The sequence below is a fragment of the Mesitornis unicolor genome, unplaced genomic scaffold (assembly GCF_000695765.1).
Source record: "Mesitornis unicolor isolate BGI_N332 unplaced genomic scaffold, ASM69576v1 scaffold221, whole genome shotgun sequence".
In the NCBI taxonomy this organism is placed as follows: Eukaryota; Metazoa; Chordata; class Aves; order Mesitornithiformes; family Mesitornithidae; genus Mesitornis; species Mesitornis unicolor.
Genome location: NW_010162946.1, coordinates 157271 through 180617, shown reverse-complemented (window position 1 = coordinate 180617; position 23347 = coordinate 157271). Strand labels below are relative to the sequence as shown.

Below are 23347 nucleotides of genomic sequence, written 5' to 3'. Positions count from 1 at the left end.
CATTATACAAAACAAGATTTCATCATGTGAAAGAGAAATGGGAGTCCCCAGTGTAACTACTCTATTACAAAGAAAAGCACCTCTTTGAAAATTAATGAACATTCAATATTTGTACAGTCAAATGAAGATTTGTTTTCAAGAAACTGGCTGCCCTGTCTTCTTGGGGTCTAAGCTAGGAATGGTTCAAAACAAATACTGAGGTTAGTAGCCATGAATAACAATGATGAAATATTAGGGTTGAGATGACTGCTGTCAATCTTGTATTACCAATCTGATTACCTGATAGGCTAAACACACAGTTTTTTCTTTGTGAAGGAACTGCTGCTTTATCATATGATTGCAGAGATATGTATCTTCAGCTTTGCAGGAAAGGATCTTGGGGTCTTGGTGGACACCAAGTTGATCATGAGTCAGCAGCGTGCCCTTGAAGCAAAGGCAGCAAATTATATCCTGGGCTGCACTAGAGAAAAAATATTGCTAGATGGTCAAGGGAGGCTATCCTTTGCCTCTGCTCAGTAATGTTGAGGCCACACCTGGAGAAATGGGTCCAGTTCTGGGCTCCTCAGTACAAGAGAGACATGGACATCTGGGAGAGAGTCCAGCAAAAGGCCACAAAGATGACTATAGAAGACTGGAACATCTCTTCTACAAGGAAAGGCTGATAGAGCTGGGACTGTTCAGCCTGGAGAAGAGAAGGCTCAAGGGGATCTCATCCATGTGTACAAATACCTGAATGGATGGAGTCAGGCTCTTCTCAGTGATGCCCAGTGATGAGACCAGAGGCAGTGGGCAGAAACTGAAACAGAAAACACTGTACATCGGGAACCATCAGGAAACACTTTTTCACTGTGAGGGTGACCGAGCCCTGGCACAGGCTGCCTAGGGAGGTTCTGGACACTCTATCCTTGGAGATACTCAAAAGTCAAGACATGGTCCTGGGCAACTGGTTCTAGGTGTCCCTGCTTGAGTGGTGGGGTTGGACCAGATGAACTCCAGAGGTCCCTTCCAGCCTCACGCATTCTTTGATTCTGTGAAAGGAACAGCTGTCACCTCATTTCATAGCTTGTTTTCGTAATATTCCAACTCATTATCTTCAGACACTTCTCTTGAGACATATAATTGCTGTATGCAAGAAATATTGCTTTTGGTGCTTTCCCCCCACACAAAGGAGAAGAATGAGATTTTGCTCTTAAGAACAGGATAAACTGAAATCCTTATGAATGCTTCTGAAGGCCTTAATTTTAGTATGCCTCAATAACTGCAGAAAATACAAGGCCTAACCCGTCAGAGTTAAAAATCTCTCTCTCAAAAGGCAGACACTCTAGTTTTTGTCACCAAAACACCATCGACTTAACACACAGAGCAAAGACACTCACATGCAATGCGGACGTAGGCTTTCCGGCTCTTGGTGGTGCCTGCAGAGCTCCAGGCAACGCACTGGCACCAGTAATCTTCGGGTCCAAAGAGCTCCTCGACTTGCTGGCGGGAAATCTCAATGCTTACCTCTCGGACAATCAGACCTGTCAGGGTACAAACAATGCTGGTCAATGTTATGTTTACACACAAAGTAAGAAGTGTAGGAACAGCAGACTGCTTGCAAAGTTGTTGTGCAGCCTTACAGCTCTCTACTGTATCTGCTCAGCAACACGGGCTGTCATCAGGATGTGGAGGGAAAAAGGCAACATTTTATCTGCATAGTAAGAGAAGTGGGTAGTGGGTGGATGAAAAACTAATCACTGTGATATTGACTTTTATCACATACCGCATGTATGTTAGACAAATAAGAGGAACAGCACCTCATCTGATATAAATTGTACCGGGTCCCTAGTACAATTTACATCAAGTGACAATCCAGCCCAGTTTTATTTTCATATGAATATCATAAAACCACAGTCATTCAATTTATATGACTCCCTTAGCCCTCCTAAGGAGATGTATTTCATCTCCTTTAGCTAGACAGATACAGCTCAGGGAAAAGTCCTGTTCACTCCAACACTGAACTGCCCAGGAAAATGGATTTTACCATTGCAGAAAATGACCTGATACTCTGTAGTGATGGGCATATGTGCTGCAGCATGGTTACTGCAAGCTGCAGTTTGGGGACTATTACTGTCATATATGCTGAAGATACTGCAAAATTTTTTAGGTTATTTTATAACACAGTACAATATGCTTCAGTGCTTGACAGTCTCCCTGGCCCTGCTTTCCATAACACATCCCAGCACAGCCCTCCCAAACCCACAGTTGCACCAATGATGACAGTGACCCACCCACTATCCTGCCAAGCAGACCGGTATCTGCCCACACTTCCCACACAGTGCTCTCTGCTGGGAAGCTGGTTTGTTTCTTCTAAGTGCAAGGAAACACTTGCTCAGACACCGCTGCAAGGATTGCTAGTAACATGTTCATCCTCTAACGACAACCACTGCGTTTCAGACTGACACAACCCCTTCTCTGCCTCAGAATGCACTGTCTGGTCAAAACGTTCCTAATTCCAGCCAAGATACTGGGAAGGAGCGTTTTCACCTCTTGTCAGCATATGTTTGTTGCCGACATCAAAGTATCAATAAGCTTATAATGGGTGTCTGTCTGTAGAGAACAGTGTCGCCATTTCAAAAATACAAACAGCCTTGAAGATATAAACTCACATATAAATATTTTATGTACTGGGACCGATTTTCTTTTTCCTTCCAGAACTGCCAGGAAACTCCACTGAAAGATCCCTGGATGGCAGCGTGCAGAGTCTGTCCCCATCACCAGCCACTAAAGGGCAGGGCCTTCTGCTAAGCGCAGACCGGAGCCCGTGGCCAGCCACCCTCTGCCTCCTGCCATGCGGCGCACAAGGTGATATTCATAACGCCGATGTTCCCAGCTGTACAGCGTGGCGTGTTCCTCAAGCGCTGGAACGCAGGTCAGCCCTTTGATTTGCCTCCAGCCTCACAGAGGCTCCATTCAGGAAGCCAACCATTAATTACTGTTTGCACACACTTGTGCACTGTCACCGAGGCTGCATGCTGTTTGCATCCAAAACTTGGTTAACAGCTTAACAGCAGAAAGGAATTCATGCATGTAATACCATAGACGTCTCTGGTGGGAATGCCTTCTAATGAGATGCATTTTCCTGTTAGACACTATCACAGCCTCGCTCCCTTTTTATTTCATTATCCTTGACATCTTTAGCCATTGAATAATCAGCTACTTTGGGGGAAACACTTAATAGCTTTCCTCCCTGAAACGAAATACTCAAAGTATGGCAACTGCACTCCAAAGAATGGAAATCAAAGTGGTGCATGGGCATTTGATATGCACTGAACATGATGTTATAAACTTGTTCTGCTTTGATGAGCTAATTTGGCTCCAAAAGGGGTCTGAGCTTTTGTCCTGTTGAGAAGAGCATGAAGAGGGCAGGGAGGGAGCATGTACATTACATGCATAAAAATGGTTATATTTTCCCAGTGCAACTGCTGGTAGTCGAAAGATTACTTCAGTTCATTCCCAGTTTTTACAGCACTAGCCCAGGGAGCCTTTGAAGGTTACAATATTATGTTTTTATAATAAGGCTGATTATGACAGAGCTTGATGGAGCAATGAACTTTGTTACCCAAGGGCTAAAGCAAGCAGGCTCATAATGACAGTACTGGTTAATAATGATTATGAAATAGTCTCAACATTCAGGACACAAATGCCGTTTTCTGATAGTCTGTTGAGATACAAAGCCATACAATAAACAGCTTCCACTGAATGCACCAGAAGAACTTTTTATCTCTCACTTCCTGAGATGCTTTCTAGTTCAAAATAACAAGCTACTCCAGGTAACGTCTTCTGGGACAGCGTGAAGTACTGATGGATTTCAGGTTATTCAAAGTAGCTTGGCGTTTGATCTTTGAGTAAAACCAACATTTGGGCCATGACCAAAGAGATGCACACCTTCTTTACACTCCAAATAGACACTGCCTCTTTTTGCTTACAAGCAAAAAAATATCATTGAGTCTTTGTCTCGAAGATAAACTATTTTTCCTAGTTCAAAATGCATCAAACCGGTTGGTAATGCCATGAGATCATCTGGGATGCAAGAATCCATGGCCAGAACTCAAAGCTGATTCAAACACTCCTTCCCAACATTACCCACTGGCATTTTCTTGCACAAACAGCCACATTGATTTAGGAGAAACATCTCACCAGCAGAAATGCACCCTGCCTCACACTCCGGTGCAACTGCAGAGAGACGCATTTCCCTTGTACCAACTCGCAACCCTATTCCTTCTGCTAACACACATCAATGTAAACTGAAATACAAAGCTACAAAGATGATTAAGGGAGTGGAGCATCTCCCTTATGAGGAAAGGCTGAGGGAGCTGGGTCTCTTTAGTTTGCAGAAGAGGAGACTGAGGGGAGACCTCATTCATGTTTATAAATATTTAAAGGATGAGTGTCACGAGGATGGAGCCAGGCTCTTCTCGGTGACAAACAATGATAAGACAAGGGGTAACGGACACAAACTGGAACACAGGAGGTTCCACTTAAATTTGAGAAGAAACTTCTTCTCAGTGAGGGTGACAGAGCACTGGACCAGGCTGCCCAGAGAGGTTGTGGAGTCTCCTTCTCTGCAGACATTCAAAACCCGCCTGGACGCCTTCCTGTGTAACCTCCTCTGGGTGTTCCTGCTCCGGCAGGGGGATTGGACTGGATGATCTTTTGAGGTCCATTCCAATCCCTAACGTTCTGTGATTCTGTGATTCTAGTCTAGATGACAAAAAACAGATAGCAACTGCCTTGTTACCAGCTGACACTGCTGCAGATCGGATGGCACAGCGGAGCTGGTACAGTCTGCCTGCTGTCACACAGGTGTGCATCGCCTACCCACCTCACGTGGGCACCAAGTGCAGGACAACCCTGCTGGGATCACTTCAAACAGAGAACTTCATCTCATCCCTGTTGAAGCTGCCTCTGCTTCCACATCAAAGAACAGACGCTGGAGACATAAAGAAAAGAAAAAAAAAAACAGAAAAAAGGCAAATAATCCATGTCTCTCAATATTTCCACACTATGTGACATAGAGTGCCTGTAGTTCAGGCACCTGTTTATCAAATTGTTTGACTATAGGTGAGCGCTCAACCTCTGAGTGCAACATTAGAAGTCACTTTGTAAAATGAGTCCTTAGATTTTGCCTAAATATATTTAGGACAAGACAGATTAAGAGGTCAGCAGTAATTTAGGCAGCATATAACCTATCTGGTATTGGCCAGATACCACTACTGTGCCATAGCACTAAGTAACAAAATGTCATCCCCTCACAGAGAATTTCTCCTTTACCTTACCTTCTTTATTAGAAATACACTGATATTTTCAGTCTCGTTCCTCATACGGCTAAGCTATACAGCAGATGAAGATATGCAGCATAAATGTTTTCTTACAATGCTTGAGCCCCCAGTGCAGTAAGCTGCACATTTTCAGAATTAATATAACCACACAGACGGTGGCACAATCCACAAGAAGTCAGGATCTTCCTATTTTAAAGCAATGCAATAACAAACACAGCTGAAGGGAGATAACAGAAATGTGGGCAGCTAGAATGCTTGACAGGTCCTTTCTAATGTGTATAAATCCATAAAGAGCATCTATATAATATTTCTAACTTGTGCTCTCCCTGTGACGAATAGCTAGAATATGACAGGGAAAAGCATTTGCTTGCACTGTCCAAATTTGATTTGCATTCAACAAAGTGAGAGCTGTTTCTGTAACCTCTTGCAGCCCATCTGGATCTTGGGTATGAAGACAGATATGTGAAGATATTGGGTCTAATTATCACCGCTCTATTTCTGGCAACAAGAAGATTGTGAAGAGATGAGCTTTAAAATGAAAATGCAGAAAATCAAAGTAATTTAAAGCAATTCTCCAAAGTAAGCTGCAATTGTATCATAAGATTGTTCACTGAAAAAACACAGATCCTTAAAAACGGATCCTCAGGTTGCTGTGCTCTTTTTGCACAAGTGTTTCTTTTCTGATCTCAGTAAGTAACTGCAGCATTCCCAAGAGAGAAGCAATGTAAGAAGTTTTACAACTTAAGTACAAGGAATTAAAAACACCTCAAGAAAAAATATATATATACATATTTTCTGTGCTCTGTGGGTCCTGCATATACAGATCTGTATCTGCTGGGTTACAAAAGATGTCAAAGAGGCTGCTCAAGGCTGGGGCTATTTATGCGCACAGCTCAGTCAGGTTTGATACACTTACCTAAACCTGGCACCAGAAATAGACGTTACATGGGTGGAATTTCCCTAAAGAGAGGTCCAAAGCCCTGTAGCCATCAGGAGACTAAATAAACCGGTCTAAGATATCCTTTCATCCCTAATAGTTTTCTGTCCGGTTGAGGACAGAGGGTGGCTTAGAAGAAGGCTCAAGGTTTTTGCAATAATCAGTCTATGTCACAGTTATGTCCAGAATTGAAGAGGTTCTTCATAAGTCATAATTTTACCTATTTAGTAGCACAGCACATACATACTCATTTCAACAAAATAAATGTATCTCTGGGACTAATACAACTTGGGCTCTGAAAAGGGGAGGGAAGGAACCAGAACTTTGCTTATTTCTGTATGTGCACGTTAATGAGGGGATTAATGGGAGAGAGGCAGAGGAAGCTTCCTGCTAATGTGTGCAGCCAAACGAGCACAGGAGAGAGGCATGGGCTGATGGTATAGAGCAAAATAAAGTTACTGCCCCTCCTGGAGCTAAAGAAAGCGTGACGAGGGACTTGTGCCTTATACACAGGGTCTTTCACTATAAACTGTATCCTAGAAACACAATCAAGCAAAGACACACTTCATTCGCATGGTCCCCAAGCGCTTAACTTTGTGGGCTATGCAGACCGTGAGGTAGATTATCTGGTCTTCAGAAGCAGAAATGTTATCTTTTTTAATGTATGCAAATGAAACACAATTGTATGACATTATGGTAGATTATTAGTAAGTGCAGTAATAACTCATGGGTTCCATATTGCACCTGCCGAAGTAACTGGCAAATTTCCCAATGATTTTAACAGAAGCAGATTTGCCAATCAGACTAATTTCTTTATAGAGTGAAACCAAAATGTCTTATAAAGTTCTGCCACTGAATTCAACCACCCAAGAGAAGAAACGATCACTGTAAATGTCTGAAAACAGAAGATTATTATCAGTTAATCAAATGTAATTATCCAGTCTGGAGACAGTCCAGGTCACAGAGTTAGTATCTACATCTCCCTGGGCATCATTCTGCTAAGACACTATTTTGATGTATTTTGGCTGGCATAAATGTTCAGCATTTGATATTAATATCCCACATGTGTGAAAATATTCCTCAGGACTTTGACAGAGTTATTTCTGAGGAAGTATTACATCGGCATGTTTGACCCTCTGGCACAACACTAAACAGGAGCTATTTACTTGCAAGACTGAGCCACACTCAGAAACTCTAAGAAACTGCATGGATAATTTGTTTATTTTCTCTGTAAGTAGAAGTTCAAACATTTCCTGTGCTTTTGTGCTTTCACTTGCCCAAAAGGTACTTCATTAATTAGTAATCACATATGCCACAGAACACATTTCTCAAGGAGATGGAACTTTATGACCTACTGGTCTGGAAAAAGACATTACTGTAATACATGCATATAGATTGCAGGTGTATCGCAGCCGCTGTAAATAAGCATGGCCCATTTTCATGCAGGTAACTTGTAACCCTTCACAACTTTAATTTCTTGAAATTAGTACTCAGAGCACTCTCCCAGACCTGTGACGTTCAGTGCTGTTGGCTGCCTCCCTGCTGAGACAGGCACAGATTCCCCCGGCTGCATGCACCCCCAAATCTCCCTTCCTGATTCCGCATCCATGCAAGACACGCTGCTATAGAACCAGATTATACGGCACGTAATTTAGAAAACCATGGTGCATCCCCATCCACATCCTCAACCTAGACATAGAGGAAATATGTGGTGTCTTGCTCAGCCTTAAAATAAATCAGTGCCAGTCTGAAACAGTCCGTGCTTTCTGACTCACAGTTCCTTTTTCTATGCATTAGGAGTAGGAGAGTGAAGCAATACTTTATGAATGTTGCTCAGTCAGGACAGATTTGAACGACATAAGTGTACATACTTTTTCATGCAAGATGAGGGTGGAAGGAGAATCCTGATACCAAAAAAAGAAAATGGGAGGTTTGCAATAATTTCAGGAAGGGCTGGATTATCTCCACAGTATTTGGCAAAAAGGATGAAAGCATTTTCAGTTCTCATAGTTCCCATCTGTCTTACATTTCATACAAAGCTTACAGAGCTTCATCCAAAAGTCCTTAAAATGGCATCATATTTTTTGCATCATGAAAGTGGCAAAGACCATACACCAAAGTGGTATGACTGTAAAAAGACTTAATAAAAGGTAAACAGACTGCTTTCTCATTAGTCTGATGGTAAAAGTTAAGTGAGCAAAGCCAAGAACAATGAGCCTTTTACTTACCGATAGTTCAGAATGACCTATCTGATTTACTAATCGCTCATCACACGTGCTATAAACAACATGTCTCTGTAGCAGAAAGCTGATCACTTTACTTGGTTATCTTGTAACCAAGTAAAAAAGGTAAAAACAAAATCAGTGCTGTGCCAGAATTCAAATTTATTTACCCTATTGCACAGATAGATCCCTCGCTGTAAGGAGTTACTCTGCTCAAATATATCAGAGTACTTAAGCTATGGAATTTGATGCGTTAAAAAATGAATAAATAGGCTATGCACAAGAAGAACGGCTTCAAATATTAAAGTTCTTGCTGAGAAAAATGTACTCTCTGCATCCTAATGGGACAGAGATGATTGCATAACGGCACACTTTGCTTATAGCTTATTTTCTATATAGAGTAGTTGTAATCTTAACAAAAGATAGATAGACAGATAGATATCCAGAGATAGTTTAAAAGAGCAACAGCTTTAACACCCAGTAATCTTTCACGCTGTGATTGCATGTACCTGGTTTTGCCTCAGTGCTGCTTTTCCATAAATTGTGGCTAGCTGGTGGTATGAAATGACTGCATTAAGATTACAAACAAATTTCTACAAATAGTGGCTTAAATATTTAAATTGAATGGTTCCAGCTATTTTTGCTCTCTTCATAACTTTCTCTTCAGGAATGAGATACATTCTTAACTCAAATTAATGCAGATGAAGGCAATAGCCTAATAAAGTCAAGTTTGCATTAAAACAGATGTCAAGTTTGCACTGGTTTGCATCAGTTGGCTATGGTACCTAATTATGAGCAAATGGCAGGGAGTTAAGCTAAAATCCCAGCTCTCCTACTATTTTTTAACTGACTGACTTACACAAAAATTACAAAGGGCTGTCTTCAGAGGGATTTTACTTTGAACTGGAATTAAAGAACACACATTTGGCTTGGGTTTCATTTTCTATAGTGAAAACAAGGCCTTTTTGTCCATTTCCCACTAACATCTGAAGGACCAAGTTGTGTAAGATGCAGGGATGTTTTAAAAACTGAGTTTCTGAATGCTGGTGGAAAGCAAACCACATGCCCCAGTCCCTGCCGGCATGGTGGAGGTGGGCAGCACAGCCCTGTGGTCTTGTCCCCTTGGGGGAGGTAAAATAGCCCCTCTGCTACCTTCCTCCCCCGGCCAACCTTGGCAGCTGATTGCTTTATATAAGCCTTGAACTGTTGCTGTTTAAGACCTCAGAACAGCATTGGACTGCTTATTCTCAGCCTATAAAGAGTTCAGAGACAAAGGAAAAACACCCTCCCCCCCTTTTTTTTAATGGAGGCTATTTTCTGGTTGGCGGCATTTGTTGCTAATAAGCACAAATTGCTGCAAAATGAGCTGTTCTGTTCCACATGTAACAACGTGTGCCTATTGCTGCCGCTTGCTTTTTCCTTTTTCCTAGTACAAAAGTAACAATCATATTCAGGTGTAGCAGGACTCCAAAGAAAAACCTCACTACAAGCATATATTTATGTTTAATTGTGGGCATCATCATTTCTGAACTCACATAGGCTGAAGTCTAGGAGCAGAAACAAAATTGAGTTGAAGCATCTTGACTCAAGCCATCCTGACACTCAGCAACCCCAAACAGTGGTCCCCAAGCAATTCTCCACTGGGCTCATGCTGCTCACAGGGAGCAGGAAGAAGAGAGGTTGTCCGTATGGAAAAGCACGAGTATGAGCTTTTTGGAGCTCCAACTTTTGGGCCAAATCACAGTCTTCCCTTCTTTTGGTTGAGGCACGTGCAGCTGAGAAAAGATGTGGTTTAGGTGGTTTTTTTTTTCAAGGGCCAGGAAAAAAAAAACAACGTGCCAATGGCTCATGTTTTACTTAAAGCTGCAGTTGAGACTTCACAAAGAAAATCTGTGCACTTTTTATTTCCGGTTCAGAGGATTTACATGCTCTTTCTAATGATCTGGGCCTTCAGCAGTGGGTAATGCTTCCCAGTCCCCAGCTTAGTGCTCATGCAAAATTGAAGCACTTTTGAGGCAGTTTAGAGCCTACAGATGAATCTCAATGTGCAGGCAAAAAGGGAATAATGGTTGTTTAGCACTTCACTAGAAGCCAAGAAAATTATGAAAAAAACAAAAAAACAAAAATCTATTGAACTTCAAACATCTGGGAAGCCAACCGAGAGCATCTGAATTTTGAACAGCACGTTTACACTCCCCTACGCACAGTGGAAGTGGGGGCAGGGAAATTAACAATGAATGTGTTTGTGTGTAAATTTTATACAAAAATATAAACCAAGTTGTTTATGTTACCAACTTGCTGACATATACGTGTGCGTATATACATAGGGGATGCATCTGCACATTTACTGATGTACCACACCCACTCGGTGTGGCTCTGAGAAGCAGAGACAACGTGAAAATGCCTTATTCCTGGGCACTTGATGTGATGACACAGTTCAGTGGCTGGTGCAGCTTTTGTGGGAACAAGGACAGCGGCAGCGTGACACAAGGGGTCACTCGGGAGCCTTCCTCAGAGGTTGTTTTCCTATTCTTTCCATCCACAATATGCAGGAACAGCAGGTTGGGGGAGAAGTGTAAAAGCCCCACTGTTTTTTTGCCGCTGTTGTTCTGCATGCTAGGGATGGCATTTCACAGCCGACTTGGGTATCTTAAAAAAAAAAAAAGAAAAAAAGAACAAGGCAAGCAGCTGCTTTCAAAGCAGCTCTGTCCAGTGCGCTGTCAAGTGAAGTGACTTTCACCAGACAGAGATGAAGCTCTGGGAATTTCCTGTCTGCTCCCCCATCCAGCGTGTTTTCAGGGCTGTGCCAGGGCAGCACTTTAAACACCGGCTCCTGAACACTGGGAGATTTTCTTTAGTTTGTAGCAAACAAAAGAATCATCACAGGAAGGCGTGCGAAAAGGCAGCCTGGTGATCACAGAAGTCATCTGGTGTGTACATGTTTCTGGATACAGCGGAACTCATGATCCCCATCAGCTACAGTGAGGCACCGGGGATGTGAGCTCTGCAGATCCATGTAACACAGACACGAAAAAAGACCTTTTTCATTATGTAAGTAAATGCCGTCAGCAGTATCCTTGTAATTCCAGCTGCCTTATTTTTTATTCATTTTTCTGTTTCTGGGTACCCCCTCTGAGTGAATTCCAATACTGGTTTCCACATTAACTGAAGAACAATAGGATTAAAACGAAACCAAAAAGCAAGCCTGATCCACTTCTAGGCATCGTTATTCTTCAGGCCTGGCAATGAGTGTCATCACTCATTACAGAAAGATCATCATACAAGTCAGTGGAAAGCCAAAAGCATCAATCAACCAACCAAGATCCTCTCTAAAATCAAAACCTGGGAGCAAATAATAGATGAGGCCATGAAGGTGTAAAGATCGGTATTCAGGGGGAGAAGAGTCTGACAAAAGACTGCCTTTCTGCTCTCACCATCAAAACATGAAGAGGGGTGAGAAGTTAAGAGGAATTGCGAAAGGCATCCCATCAAAACCTGATGAGAAAGAGCTGTACATAACTTTTCCAGTGAATGGCAGTCCTACTGGTACCTACCACATCACGCTGCTCATTTCTGTAAGGATCAGCAGTGCATGGGAATGACAAAATGAACACAGGCAGTGAACCCACAAAGGCAGCACAAAATCAGATCCTGCACAGGTTAGAGCTGCATGTGACAGCCACCTTTCCTTCCCTTTCACAGCAGCGATGATTTGGTACCCTATCCATGCAGTGAAAAAAGCCTCACTAAATCTGATCTATGTGCAACAGTTGTTCCATAGAAATGGCTTTTTTTAAAAAATGAAAAAGAAGGATTTCTCCAGTCTGGTTTTAAGCAATAGGAATTCTTTTACCTCTCTTCAGAGAATGATTTCTATGACTGTCTAATGAGCTAACAGAGAAAAAAAAGAGAAGATACTACTCAGGTAACTGAGACACACACACAGACTTCAAGGCACTCAAGACAACACCACTTAAGTGTCTTGCACAGCCATCAAGACTCTAACATCTCTAAACAGGATCCAACTACATTTCTGCTGATTGCAGGCAACTATAACTTGTTCTCAACAGGAGAAAAAATAAGGTACAATTTGGACCTTCCATTTCCCTGAATATTTTCAGGGATTTTCGAAACGAAGCTACAGATCTATTAGTCCTACTCTTTCTCATATTTAATTAACTGAAATCTCTATATTATAGGATGCAAGTGTTCCTCCCCTTGCACTGCCGGGGTGCTGACTGTAGCACTTCTGTTTGGCAGCACACAGCTCTGCTGTTCTTCTCCACCATTCTTGTATCCAGAAAACACTTGTTTTCCATTTAGGCCAGCAGATGCAGGACAGAGACCAACCTTTGGGACACGCTTCCAAACCAAGCTGACATTTATCGGCCTTTCAGGCACCAGACCACCCTCACCACGGGGGCTCCAGACCCCACACAAAGGGCATTCGGCTCCAAAGGAGCCAGGGGATGTGGCTGGAAAAAGGAAGCGTCACTGTGCAGAGCTGTGGCTGGTCTGAAGCTGTGGTGGGTGGACTGATGTCTGAAGATGTCTTCTGGGGAATTAATGGGATTACGAGTGTGTAACAAAGGGTTTAATGAAGGAAAAACTTGGAGGGAGATAAGGTGTAGGCTGGAAATATTCAGAGAAGTATCCTCAAATGCTTCAGATGAATGCACTAAGCATCCATTTTCCTCTTATTATTTTAAATAACTTTATTTCCTGTCTCAGATTTGTTTTTCTAGAAGCCCACAGGAAACCTTCAGGACAATTAGGCGAACAGCTGCAGATAGGAAGTTAATGCTGCAATAAGAAACGGATGAATATCCTAAAGCTTTTATCTTTTGGTCCCAAAGCACTTAGCAGAGGTAAATAACAGAGACATTGAGTGACTTGTGCAGAGATACGTGGTGTATCTGCGGAAAATTTGGAAGAGGCAAATGACCCTTCCCATGGACCCATCATTACTCGCAGGAAGAGCACGAGTAGGATGAACTTGCAGGAAGAGTCGCTCCCTCTGGGCCCCCCTGTTAGCATCCCCGAGTACCCTGAAGCAGAGACCAAGTGCTAAGGCTGGAAGAGCCCGGTTCAGTTCCTGAGGTCCATGGCTGCTGTTTCTAAAGTTGGTGGGGCACAGCCCTCTGCAGGGCCAAGGGCTGTTGGAAAGGACAGCATCAGCAGAACAGGCAGGCAGCAATGACCATGGACATGCAAAGAAGGTATCTGTTCATAAGAGCTAGAAGCAGTCTTCCACAAAGACTAGAGGGGAAGAAAACCCACATACAACAGCTTGATTAAAGAAGAAATTAATGATAGGTTATGATATGTTTTATAAGTGTGTTGTACATGATGGATACTATACTCAGTGGAGTCTAAAGTCAAAAACCCCACTGTCTTTTGCAGGCTTTTATACAAAAAGATAATCTTCCTGGGTTTGGGGGGTGTTTTTGTATTGCCTATAATCAGATTTCCCTTCAGAAGCAAAGCAAATATCTGGCCCAGTGTTCTTATTCTGTTCATAAAAAGATTATTTCTCTTCTTTAGGTCAGGACCAACCTCAGTCATTTCTCTACTCACTTCAACAACACTAAACACCATTCTGAATTTATATCCTAGAAAATGGTGATTCTCCTCCTACCCACGCGTGTGTTGCCTCTGAACTTCCCAAATGGTCTCTTTTTCTATCGAAGTATACTAACTACTCAAGATAAAAGTGGAAACTTTGCTTGCTTGCAAAAAAATGTCTGCAGCAGCTTTGCTGTGGGGTATTCCCTTGGTCTGGGTAATGCTGGGGACCACATTCCCAGCAGCCGATTTTGAAGACACAAACTGCCAGAGGAGAGAACTCCCCTTGCAGCAGTGATGGGCATGGGGCTCCTCTTCCTTGGGAGAGCTGCCCACCAGGCGATGGGGACAGATAGGCAGAGAGAAGATGGCCCGAGCGACAACTAAAATGTCTGCCACCTAAATGTCAAATAGGAAAAAAGTGTGGGTTTGTTCATATACTTTTATTGAAGTAAACAGCCTGTATTCCCCCAGAGAATACTAGTCCTTTGGAGAAATAGAGTTGTCTGCTCCTTTCTGCACCAGCTGCAGCCTTTTAGACCACACATCTAAACGTGTTTCACTTACCGCATCCTTCCAGAGAAGGGACAGACATCGACTTATAAAGAAAATGGTCTGTAGTATCAATTCTAACCCACATCTCAAAACTATTAGTAGAAGCACTTGGGTAGGGATACACAGACACACTTTTAAATTTCCTTGAAATTAGTTGGATTAGGGCAGGGTATTGAAGGAGCAGAGCTAAAAATTGGCAATATGTTGCTGAGAAATAATTATTTTGAATCGGGGCGCTTGATGTTTGTAATGGATTTGATCCAATGATAAACGGAAAATGAAATGGCTTGTGACAACAGTGGAATGAAAACAATCCTTATTTATGATATGTGGCTACCCTTACTAACATAACCCCGAGGTATTCTACCCTAGAGATTCAAAATATTGCAGGCTAAGTATAACTGGAACATTTAGCATCACTTGTCATATTTTTAGTGAAGTTAATAGGGCTACTGGCCACATTTGTTGAGAAAAATGGCTTTTTTTCCTTATCTTTTCGGACTCTTGAAAAATAATACAGAGAACTAGGAGGCTACTGCAGGTCAAGAAAAAAAAAAGAGATTAAGGAAGGAAGATGCGCAGAGAGGAAAAAGAGCATTAAGGAAAGGAAGATCTGTGGGTTATAGAAAACAAGGAAAATGGTACCTCTCTGCACTCCTCTTCCTGAGCTGTGCTTACATGAGGACAGGAGGACCTGAATTTCATATTTGGGCTCCCAAACTAAGTTCTTTTACACTGGTATTAAAATAAGTGCTGTACTAAAAAAGAAATAATAGCTTTTCTTATTTATAAAAAATACTAAGACAAACAAGCACAACTGCTCAAAATAAGAGGTTACATGATGATCTTTGCTGTATAACCAAGTGTCCCAGCTTAAACAACATCTGAATAAGTTGATGTGACTTTCGTCATTAGGGCAATGCAGCCTTCCAAAACGTGGTGTCTCAAGCACCAAAATAAACGGCTTTCATGAGAGAAAGATAAAAGTGATAGAGCACCGTGTGTTGGAAGTGATTTTTCTGCCTCTGAACATGGTGCCATAACAGCAGAGACAGTTGCTGTGGAGGTTTCCCCACTGCTGTCTTGGCTGCAGCATCTTGTATGAGCAGTTTTAAAGACAAAAGGGCAGACGTCAATCTTTGATCTTTCTGTTGAGAGGGTGATCTATTAAAGACTTAGCTAGCAGGGTACCTACTCCCTCAACAGGCCGTCGAACCTATTGCTTAAGGTAACAACCTCCTATTTGCCCGATCAATGCTAACTAGATGTTAGAAGCTCGGTCTCCTTTCATCAAATGTGCAAGTCATCCAAAAATACTTTATTAATGGGGAAAGGTAGCGGTGGGAGGTAAGCACGAGAATCACAGTGGTGGCTATGTAAAGAAACTGAAACAAAGAAGTCGGAGGTTTCTTCTGAAAAGAAGAGCATATTCATCCACCTCAGTGCAGTCTGATAAACCCTCTTAATCAGATGAAAATCCTATCCTGAGCCAGTTTCTAACTTTATTGTTTCCGTTGATTTGTGGGGAGGCAGAAGGTTGAAGAGGCAGCTCAAGGGAAAGCCCTTAAGTCACCCATCCTCCTTGCTGAAGGCTGGGTAGCACCAGGGATGCTCCTGGGGGACATCAGGTCTTCTGAGAGCCTGCTTCTGAAGGCAGGACATGGGAAAAAGGACTAGTGACTTCACCTGCTGCTTAACAGAGCATCCCTCAGCTTGCCTTTCTTCTGAGACTGCACAGATAAGCCTGTCCATTTGGCACTAGCTGGGCCCTCAGGCCATGCTCAAGAGTCCTTATTCTGTCTCGCTGCTATTTGGGAATATGGAGGAGGTCATCAGCAAACTCCCAGCACCCTCCTCTCCCTATGCATCCCAGCAAAAGAAGACAGAAAGTGTAGGCAAACACTAGTGCCAGCTGAATTGCCCAATATGTCTATTTAATTAGCACTTAGAAGAGCCCCAAATGTTGTTTTCTCCTTGCTGGAAGGCGAGAGAAGAAGAACGTGTGTCACTGGCCTTTCAGAGGGCAAGAGGGGCTTTATAGATCATTTCACCTTAATAGTCATGGAGAAACTATGACACTGCATATCCAAATTGAAAAGACAAAAACAAGGTCCCTGTAGTACTGATGCTTCTCTGTTGTACATCACTGGAATGTGGGGTTTGATTTAGCAGCATTTAATCCCTCTGGAGAAATGAAAGGGGTGCAGGACACTGATTTCCTATCCATCCACAACTCTCCCACCACTGCAGCGTTGGTGTGTGTTTGTCTGAAAATATTTCTCTATAAAAAGCGAGCAAAATAAAATCTCTTGCCATAGTCATTTTCAGAGGTACAGTGACTTGGAAAATGTGCACAAATTGCTCTTACAATTATTGATGCTATTGAGCTTCCTTTCCTGTGACAATGGATTTTTTTTTGCCCCCAAAACCATCAGTTCTGCAGAGTTCCTTTTACTTTCGTTGCTGTTATCTTTTATGACAGTCAGCCATAAAATCAAATGTGTTCCCTCAAAACAGCTTTCATCTTTGTTTTTTAAAACCAGTGTTCTTATTCTTTACATGATTTTTTCCACATTAATGTGAAAATATTCCAGTAAAAACATAAAAAAGACCATGTCCTGCCTTGTATTTCACGTACATTGGAAATGAAAGAGTCAAAGATGTGCACTAAAGATTTTCAAAGCACCCATTTGACTTCTTTATGAAAATACTTAGCTTTTTCCATAAAGAAGAAAAATTCCAACGACTCTGAGGATTAAAAAACAGAATGTAATGATCTTTCATGTAAAGCTTCTGGCTTCTCAGACTTGATCACTGGAAAATTTTTTTTTGCAAGGCTCTCTCTACAGGCAAATTTAATTAAATAAAGTGGTACCAGAACAGCCTGTCACTGTTACTGTTCTCATCCTCTCCAACCAGAAGGCAACAACTCCCACAGAGTCCCTGTGCATGTTCTTTACAGCAATGCCTTACCTACTGCTTTAAAATAACCTACAGTGCAAGGTACATACAACTGTAACTCTCATTTTGTATCTTCTCTCAGTTACAAAGAAAAAAAATACATAGGAAGAAGATAAAAATGTTTCTTTTCCTCTCTTAAAAATTAACCTTCTTAATATAGTCAACATTTTTATCCAGCAGCTCTCTTCAATTCCATCTCTTGTGCCACTGCTATTGCCGTCTCTGGTTTTATCAATGACAGAAACAAATTTGCCTCGTAAGAAGAGTTAATCATCTCTACGCAGATTTCATTCCTGGGCATAGGCTCAAAGTCCATGAACACATAATCTTTTGCAAATCAAAACCTATTTCTCCCTTTCATGCATCATTTACAATCCCAAGATGATGTATCGCTAGCATCACACCTGTATTTTAGTCCTCTTTTTTCTCGATTACCTGTCCTTTAGAAAAGAAAGCACAGATGACCTTTACTGCTTTTCTCTCATTCATTTTATTGCCTGTTTGTCTTGTTCTCCTTTGCTCTGCTTTTCTACCTAAAGAAATGAGAGAAAGCCTGGTTCAAAAGGAGCAGCAGAAGACTACCTCAGCATGGTGGCGGTCTTCATATCTAGGCAGAACAGACGTTAAGAACGGTAAAATATCAGGAAAGGAGAGTGCATCCAATTTTCATTTGCTTGGATTACACTACTGACCCAGCAGAAACACTGTGTAACCGAGATCCCTTTGGGCCCCAAGTTGAACCTGGTTTGTGGACAATTTCTCCAGCCTCTCTAACTGCAAGCCTGAAGCCACGCTCTGAGCAGCTCAGTCGCTACTGCTGTGCCCTAGGTTACAACTACTGCCCTAGCCAGCCAAAAATAGCAAAAGAAATCAAAATAGTCAAAGAGCTTTGCCAGCCTGACCAGTGCAAGCTGCCAAGCTGATGATCTCACACCCCCTCTTTGGGCACCAGAACAAATCCTCACAGTCACTGTCTCCTGCAACTTCTTCTCCAGCTCTGTCTGGAGTGGATTTATTTTCCTGAGCTTCCATTGCTTTGAAGAAGATATTATTTTACCACTACTTAAAATACACTGTTTACCCATTTCTGTACTAACTATGTGCTACGAGCCCCAGGTTCTCACTCTACTTACAGGAAGGTGCACAAACACTGCAACCATGACATGAGTTAACCGACCTTCGGGCAACCACCAGGCTGACTCACAAATTTAGGTCCTGATGACAGTTTCACTCTAACAAGCTGTTAGCATGACTTGGTTCGTGTCTCTTGTGCTAATAATCTGATGTGCACAGCTTTTGACACCCTCCTCCCCCCCAAACTCCAGAAGATTATGTTAATCTCTAATTGGATATGGGTTTCATTTGCATATAATTGCTGCTGTTTGTTATGCAAAACATTTGTCCTCTAATATATTCAGATGCATCTCTTTTCAAGACCGGCCGCCTACATTTGCAGAATGCAATTTGTTTTACGGTATCGTGAAGTTTATCTACAATGAGATTTTTGAGCTAAAAAGAATGAATTTTGTACCTGTAGTGAAAAATTTCACCTGTAGCGAAACATTTTCATGTTTCTGAGTGCTGATGTTAATAAAAGCTTAAAAAATTAACACAGCGATAGCTGCCCTCCTGCTTGTTCTTCTTCATTCCAGTGGACTCCCATGGATGAAAAAAATTGAAAATGTATTATGTAACATGAATTTCTTTTTTTAGTTTTTCTGCTGCAGTGAACTTGTTGGAAAAAGCTAATTCTTGCAAACAAACAAACAGGCCCAAAGTTTAATACAGATTTTTCCTACAGCCTTTCTTCCTACACCCACCTTCTCCTTCTCAAGCTGAGAGCACCACAGTACTGTTAAAAGCTTATGCTTTTGATCTCTGTGCAAATAAATGAGCTGAAACAAATAAAACCCAGTTCACAAGAGACTTCCAAGACATCTGGTGGAGTTATTTTTCTAAGTAATTAGACCAAGTCGTAGTGTAATTCCCAAATGAAAGGTACCTTCCTGCCTCATATCCAGTTATTTCTCAGAGCCATCAAAACTGCAGTAAGTCCTGCTTCTCTCCCTGCATGTGACTCAAACTCTACTGATTATCAGTCTTCCCAAACCAGAACAATCATATCTTTGACTTATGCTGGTTTATTACTCAAGTTTCTAAACTTTTTTTTTCCTTTGGTACTCTGAGGGTCCTGTTTTTCTTCCATGAATGTCAGTGGGATTTCTGTATTGACTGAGTAACGATGAGGCTCTTGGCTTCTTCTTTTTTTTGTGTCTCTTCCTTGCTAAACTAATGTAGTTCCCCCTCATACAGGCCCTATGGACCAGGCAGAAAAGTGTAATGGAGTAACAGCCAGATGCTTGCTCTGGATCAATATGCTGCTCTAAACTGTGCCCAGGTGTGCTTTCTCCTTCGTTCTTACTGGAAGCTGATTAAATTTCTTCTTATTTTCCCTAATTTCCCCAAAAAACCACCATTCTAGGAACTACCCAATTGCTCTTCGGCACTTCGGGGAGAATGTGGTTCCTGGTGTGTGACTATGATACAGCACAGCCACCGGGAATTTGTGACACTGGGGACGTGAACAGGGAGTAGACCTGGCTGAGAAAGCAATTACATTTTGCTTGTGCACAGTTCTCCTGGGCTTTTATATTTCAAACTTGGGCAGGGTGCTCTACAAATGTGCTTTCCTAACCTGGGTGAGGACACCACCTCTGCACTGTGACAGCTGATGTTCAGTAATGCCAGACAGAGAATTCACAGCTGTATCAAGAGTAAAGAAAAGTAACTACCACATGAAATAGCTGCTAGACCACAACAATAGGCTTGATACTAATGCATTTCAGTTCTCCACGACATAACAGAAACTCACCAGAGTTTTCATCTACTCTCTCGTCCACCACGTGGTCCTTCTGATGAACCCATTCACTGTTGCACTTAAAATAGATCTGCGTGGCTGGGCTGGCTTTGCAGTACAGATTCACAGGCTTGTTCTTCACAATGTAAGCCTCTTCGGGTTCGATGAGGAAGTGGGGCAACGGCTCTGGAGGATCGGATGGAAAACTTTCTGGAAGTTCATGAAAAAAGTCATCATCTGTAGAAAAGAGGCAAAAAGGACAAATGAAACAACCAAAATTCACCTGGAATAGATCTATAAGCACTTCCTAAGAATTTCAAAAGAAGCATACTTTTCTAATAAAATGCTATCTTAGGAGCATTCCTAGACCAAGGCTTAAAGGCACCGCTGTTTTCAGACTAGAAGAAATTGTTCTTTACATCCTGAGCTCTCTTTCCTCTATGTGATGTGACAGGATGCGCACATTCACATGACTGGGAACGGTCCTTTGTTATCATCACCAGCAATACTGGCAATAAAGCATTATGGTAGCGCTTCGGAGAGTTGCCTGCAAAACCGTAAAAAGAAATAATAGAAACTTTTGGAGGCTTCAAGGTCACACTTTTCAATAGTGACTTATCACAATGTTTAATCAAGTGCATGCACAGAGCTAGTGTTGGCTGTGGCAGTTAAAAATAGGAAATAGCGCCTTTCATTTCAGATGAGCAATTTGAAATCTGCTCTAAGGGCAAAAGACTAAATGAAAGTCTGGTCTACACCTCTTTGTTCATACTCTGACTCCCTTGCTAAGACTGCTAATGAAGGTGCCAAGCTATGTTTTATTTACTTTTTTTGTAGTACACTGGGCTGTGCAGTCCTCACTATGGAGAGAAATCAGGAGCTGGGACATGGGGCAGAGCAGCTGTGAGATGGTGACATTTTGGGCCAAATTGGATGTGTGCTATTGCCTTAAAGAACCTCTGCATCTCTCTGATGCTGCTGCTAGTGAATAAAGTCAATGCAAGAAGTCTGGAAAAGGAGGAAAATAATCTGACGCAGCACTGAAAACACCTAATACACACACACACTGTCCTTTCTCTCTCCTTCCCTCTTCACAAATATCCCTTTACAACTCCTCTGCCCCTTTCTGCAGAGGAAGCCTTCTGCACCAGGAAGCACCAATTCAGCAGAGGATAACCCTCTTCCCATCCATCTCCCCACCTGCCACCAGTGCACAAGAACATCCAAGAGGCTCCTAGCAGAAAAGGTGTAGGGGAACACCAACTCCTGTCAGATCCACCAGCAGCAAGGTGACAGCCCTGAGGGGCTTATTCCATCTCCTCCTCTCTGCCGCTGAAGCAGCCATCGCTATACGCAGTGACAGATGCTGCTGCTGATCAATAAATCACCAAAGAACATCAAACTAAAACTACTGGGGGAGGCTGGCTATCGTCTCCCTGCCAGTCTTCATGAAGATGAAATGTCAGACGGCTACCTGCCTGTACCTGAGACATTTCTGAGCGACTGTGCCCAGAATGACAAGAGGCATGCAAGGCTCTCCTTACAGCTACTGCTTTGGCAGAAAAACATGGAAGAACAGGAAAAGATGAAGGAGTCAGGCAAAGAAGGTAATATGGTACCCATCCATGTAGCTATATGGAGGGAGCCTGTACATGTTTATCAGTGATGGGAATACCTTACACAGCAAAAGATTTTGTGAGACTCTTGAAATATTTATGAGGAGAGCATACATTCACCAGTTGTTTTTTGGTTTGGTTTCTTTTTTTCCCCTTCCTATTAATTTATAAATACTCCTGCCCTTTTGGGTGTCTCATTTTACAGACAGTAACAGTCCTGGCTCACTACTGGATCATTCCCTGAAAGCTGACAGAATTGGATTGGTACAATGACAGAAGAAAGGGCCAATAAGTAAAGACTGGTATTTTTCTAGCAAAAGGAAAATCTGTTACATACTATAACAATTCAATTTGCATCTCTGACTAATCATCTCCAAAAATTAAAATTAAATTTAATTTTTATCACTTTCCCATTCTTCCTTTTTTTTTCCCTGGGATTTCTTTTCCACTCTGACCACATTGGTCTTCTTTTTCCACAATCCCATTTCGTTACCCCATTAGGTATTTCTTCCTTGCTCTATTTTGCTCCCCAATCTTTTCCAAGGAGAAAGATGAGTTACAATAAGCTACTGTGAGTCCGTATTTGGTTTCATGACAGCAAAACATGCCTGAACTGAAGCAAGAGGCTTTTCAGCATTCCTCATCCCCTTCTATCCACATCTTCCTCTCTTCCCCTCTCTCTCCCTCTCACATGCTGCTCCAAAGACATCCACAACACAGGAACATTAGAGATGAATCATTTCCCCTGAATTGCCACAGGACATATCTTTTTCTTCTGGTCATTTAATTGCAAATCAGTGAGCAGACAGATGGAAACTAACAAAGCACACATATGTTTTATAATTAAACAAGTATTGCTTCACTAATTTCTGGTGACTGGAAGAACAAATGTATTTATTTTCACCACTAGATTTCTGCACATTATCAAAGACAGTACTTACGCTGCCTGACCAATTAACTGCATCTTATCAAAGATGTAACTAGGAAGTCTAAAAAAAGGCATCAGCAAGCTGCAGAAAAGGAAAAAGGTGGTTTTAAAAATTATTTCTTTAATCAGCCTGAACAATGTGTGTGGGCTTTGGCTTTCCCTCCTGAAAGTAACATCTTCTAATGTTTAAATATTATTTTTATGTTAAAATGGATTCACGGTACTGTCCAGTACGTGACAACCTTGTGTCACATTTTGATTGTGGTGATGGCAGTTTCTCCCCACCAGTCTGGCATCCTGCAGTCAGGTACAAGACAGTTTTCTCACTGGCTTTTTCCTATAATTCCACCTTACTCTTTTAAAGCAGTAATAAAGCCCTTTTTTT

General features: G+C 42.0%; 1 protein-coding gene across 1 annotated transcript in view; it reads right to left on the bottom strand.

Moving 5' to 3' along the window:
- Positions 1-21763, bottom strand: part of UNC5C (unc-5 homolog C (C. elegans)) — an 87397-nt gene extending 65634 nt beyond the window's left edge. The window contains exons 1-4 of the mRNA XM_010193765.1: positions 21679-21763; positions 20882-20965; positions 20434-20655; positions 1377-1520 (exon numbers count right to left, since the gene is read on the bottom strand). Coding sequence (XP_010192067.1) covers positions 1377-1520; positions 20434-20655; positions 20882-20965; positions 21679-21763 — 535 coding nt within the window. The remainder of the gene's footprint in view (positions 1-1376; positions 1521-20433; positions 20656-20881; positions 20966-21678) is intronic.
- Positions 21764-23347: the final 1584 nt, after the last annotated feature.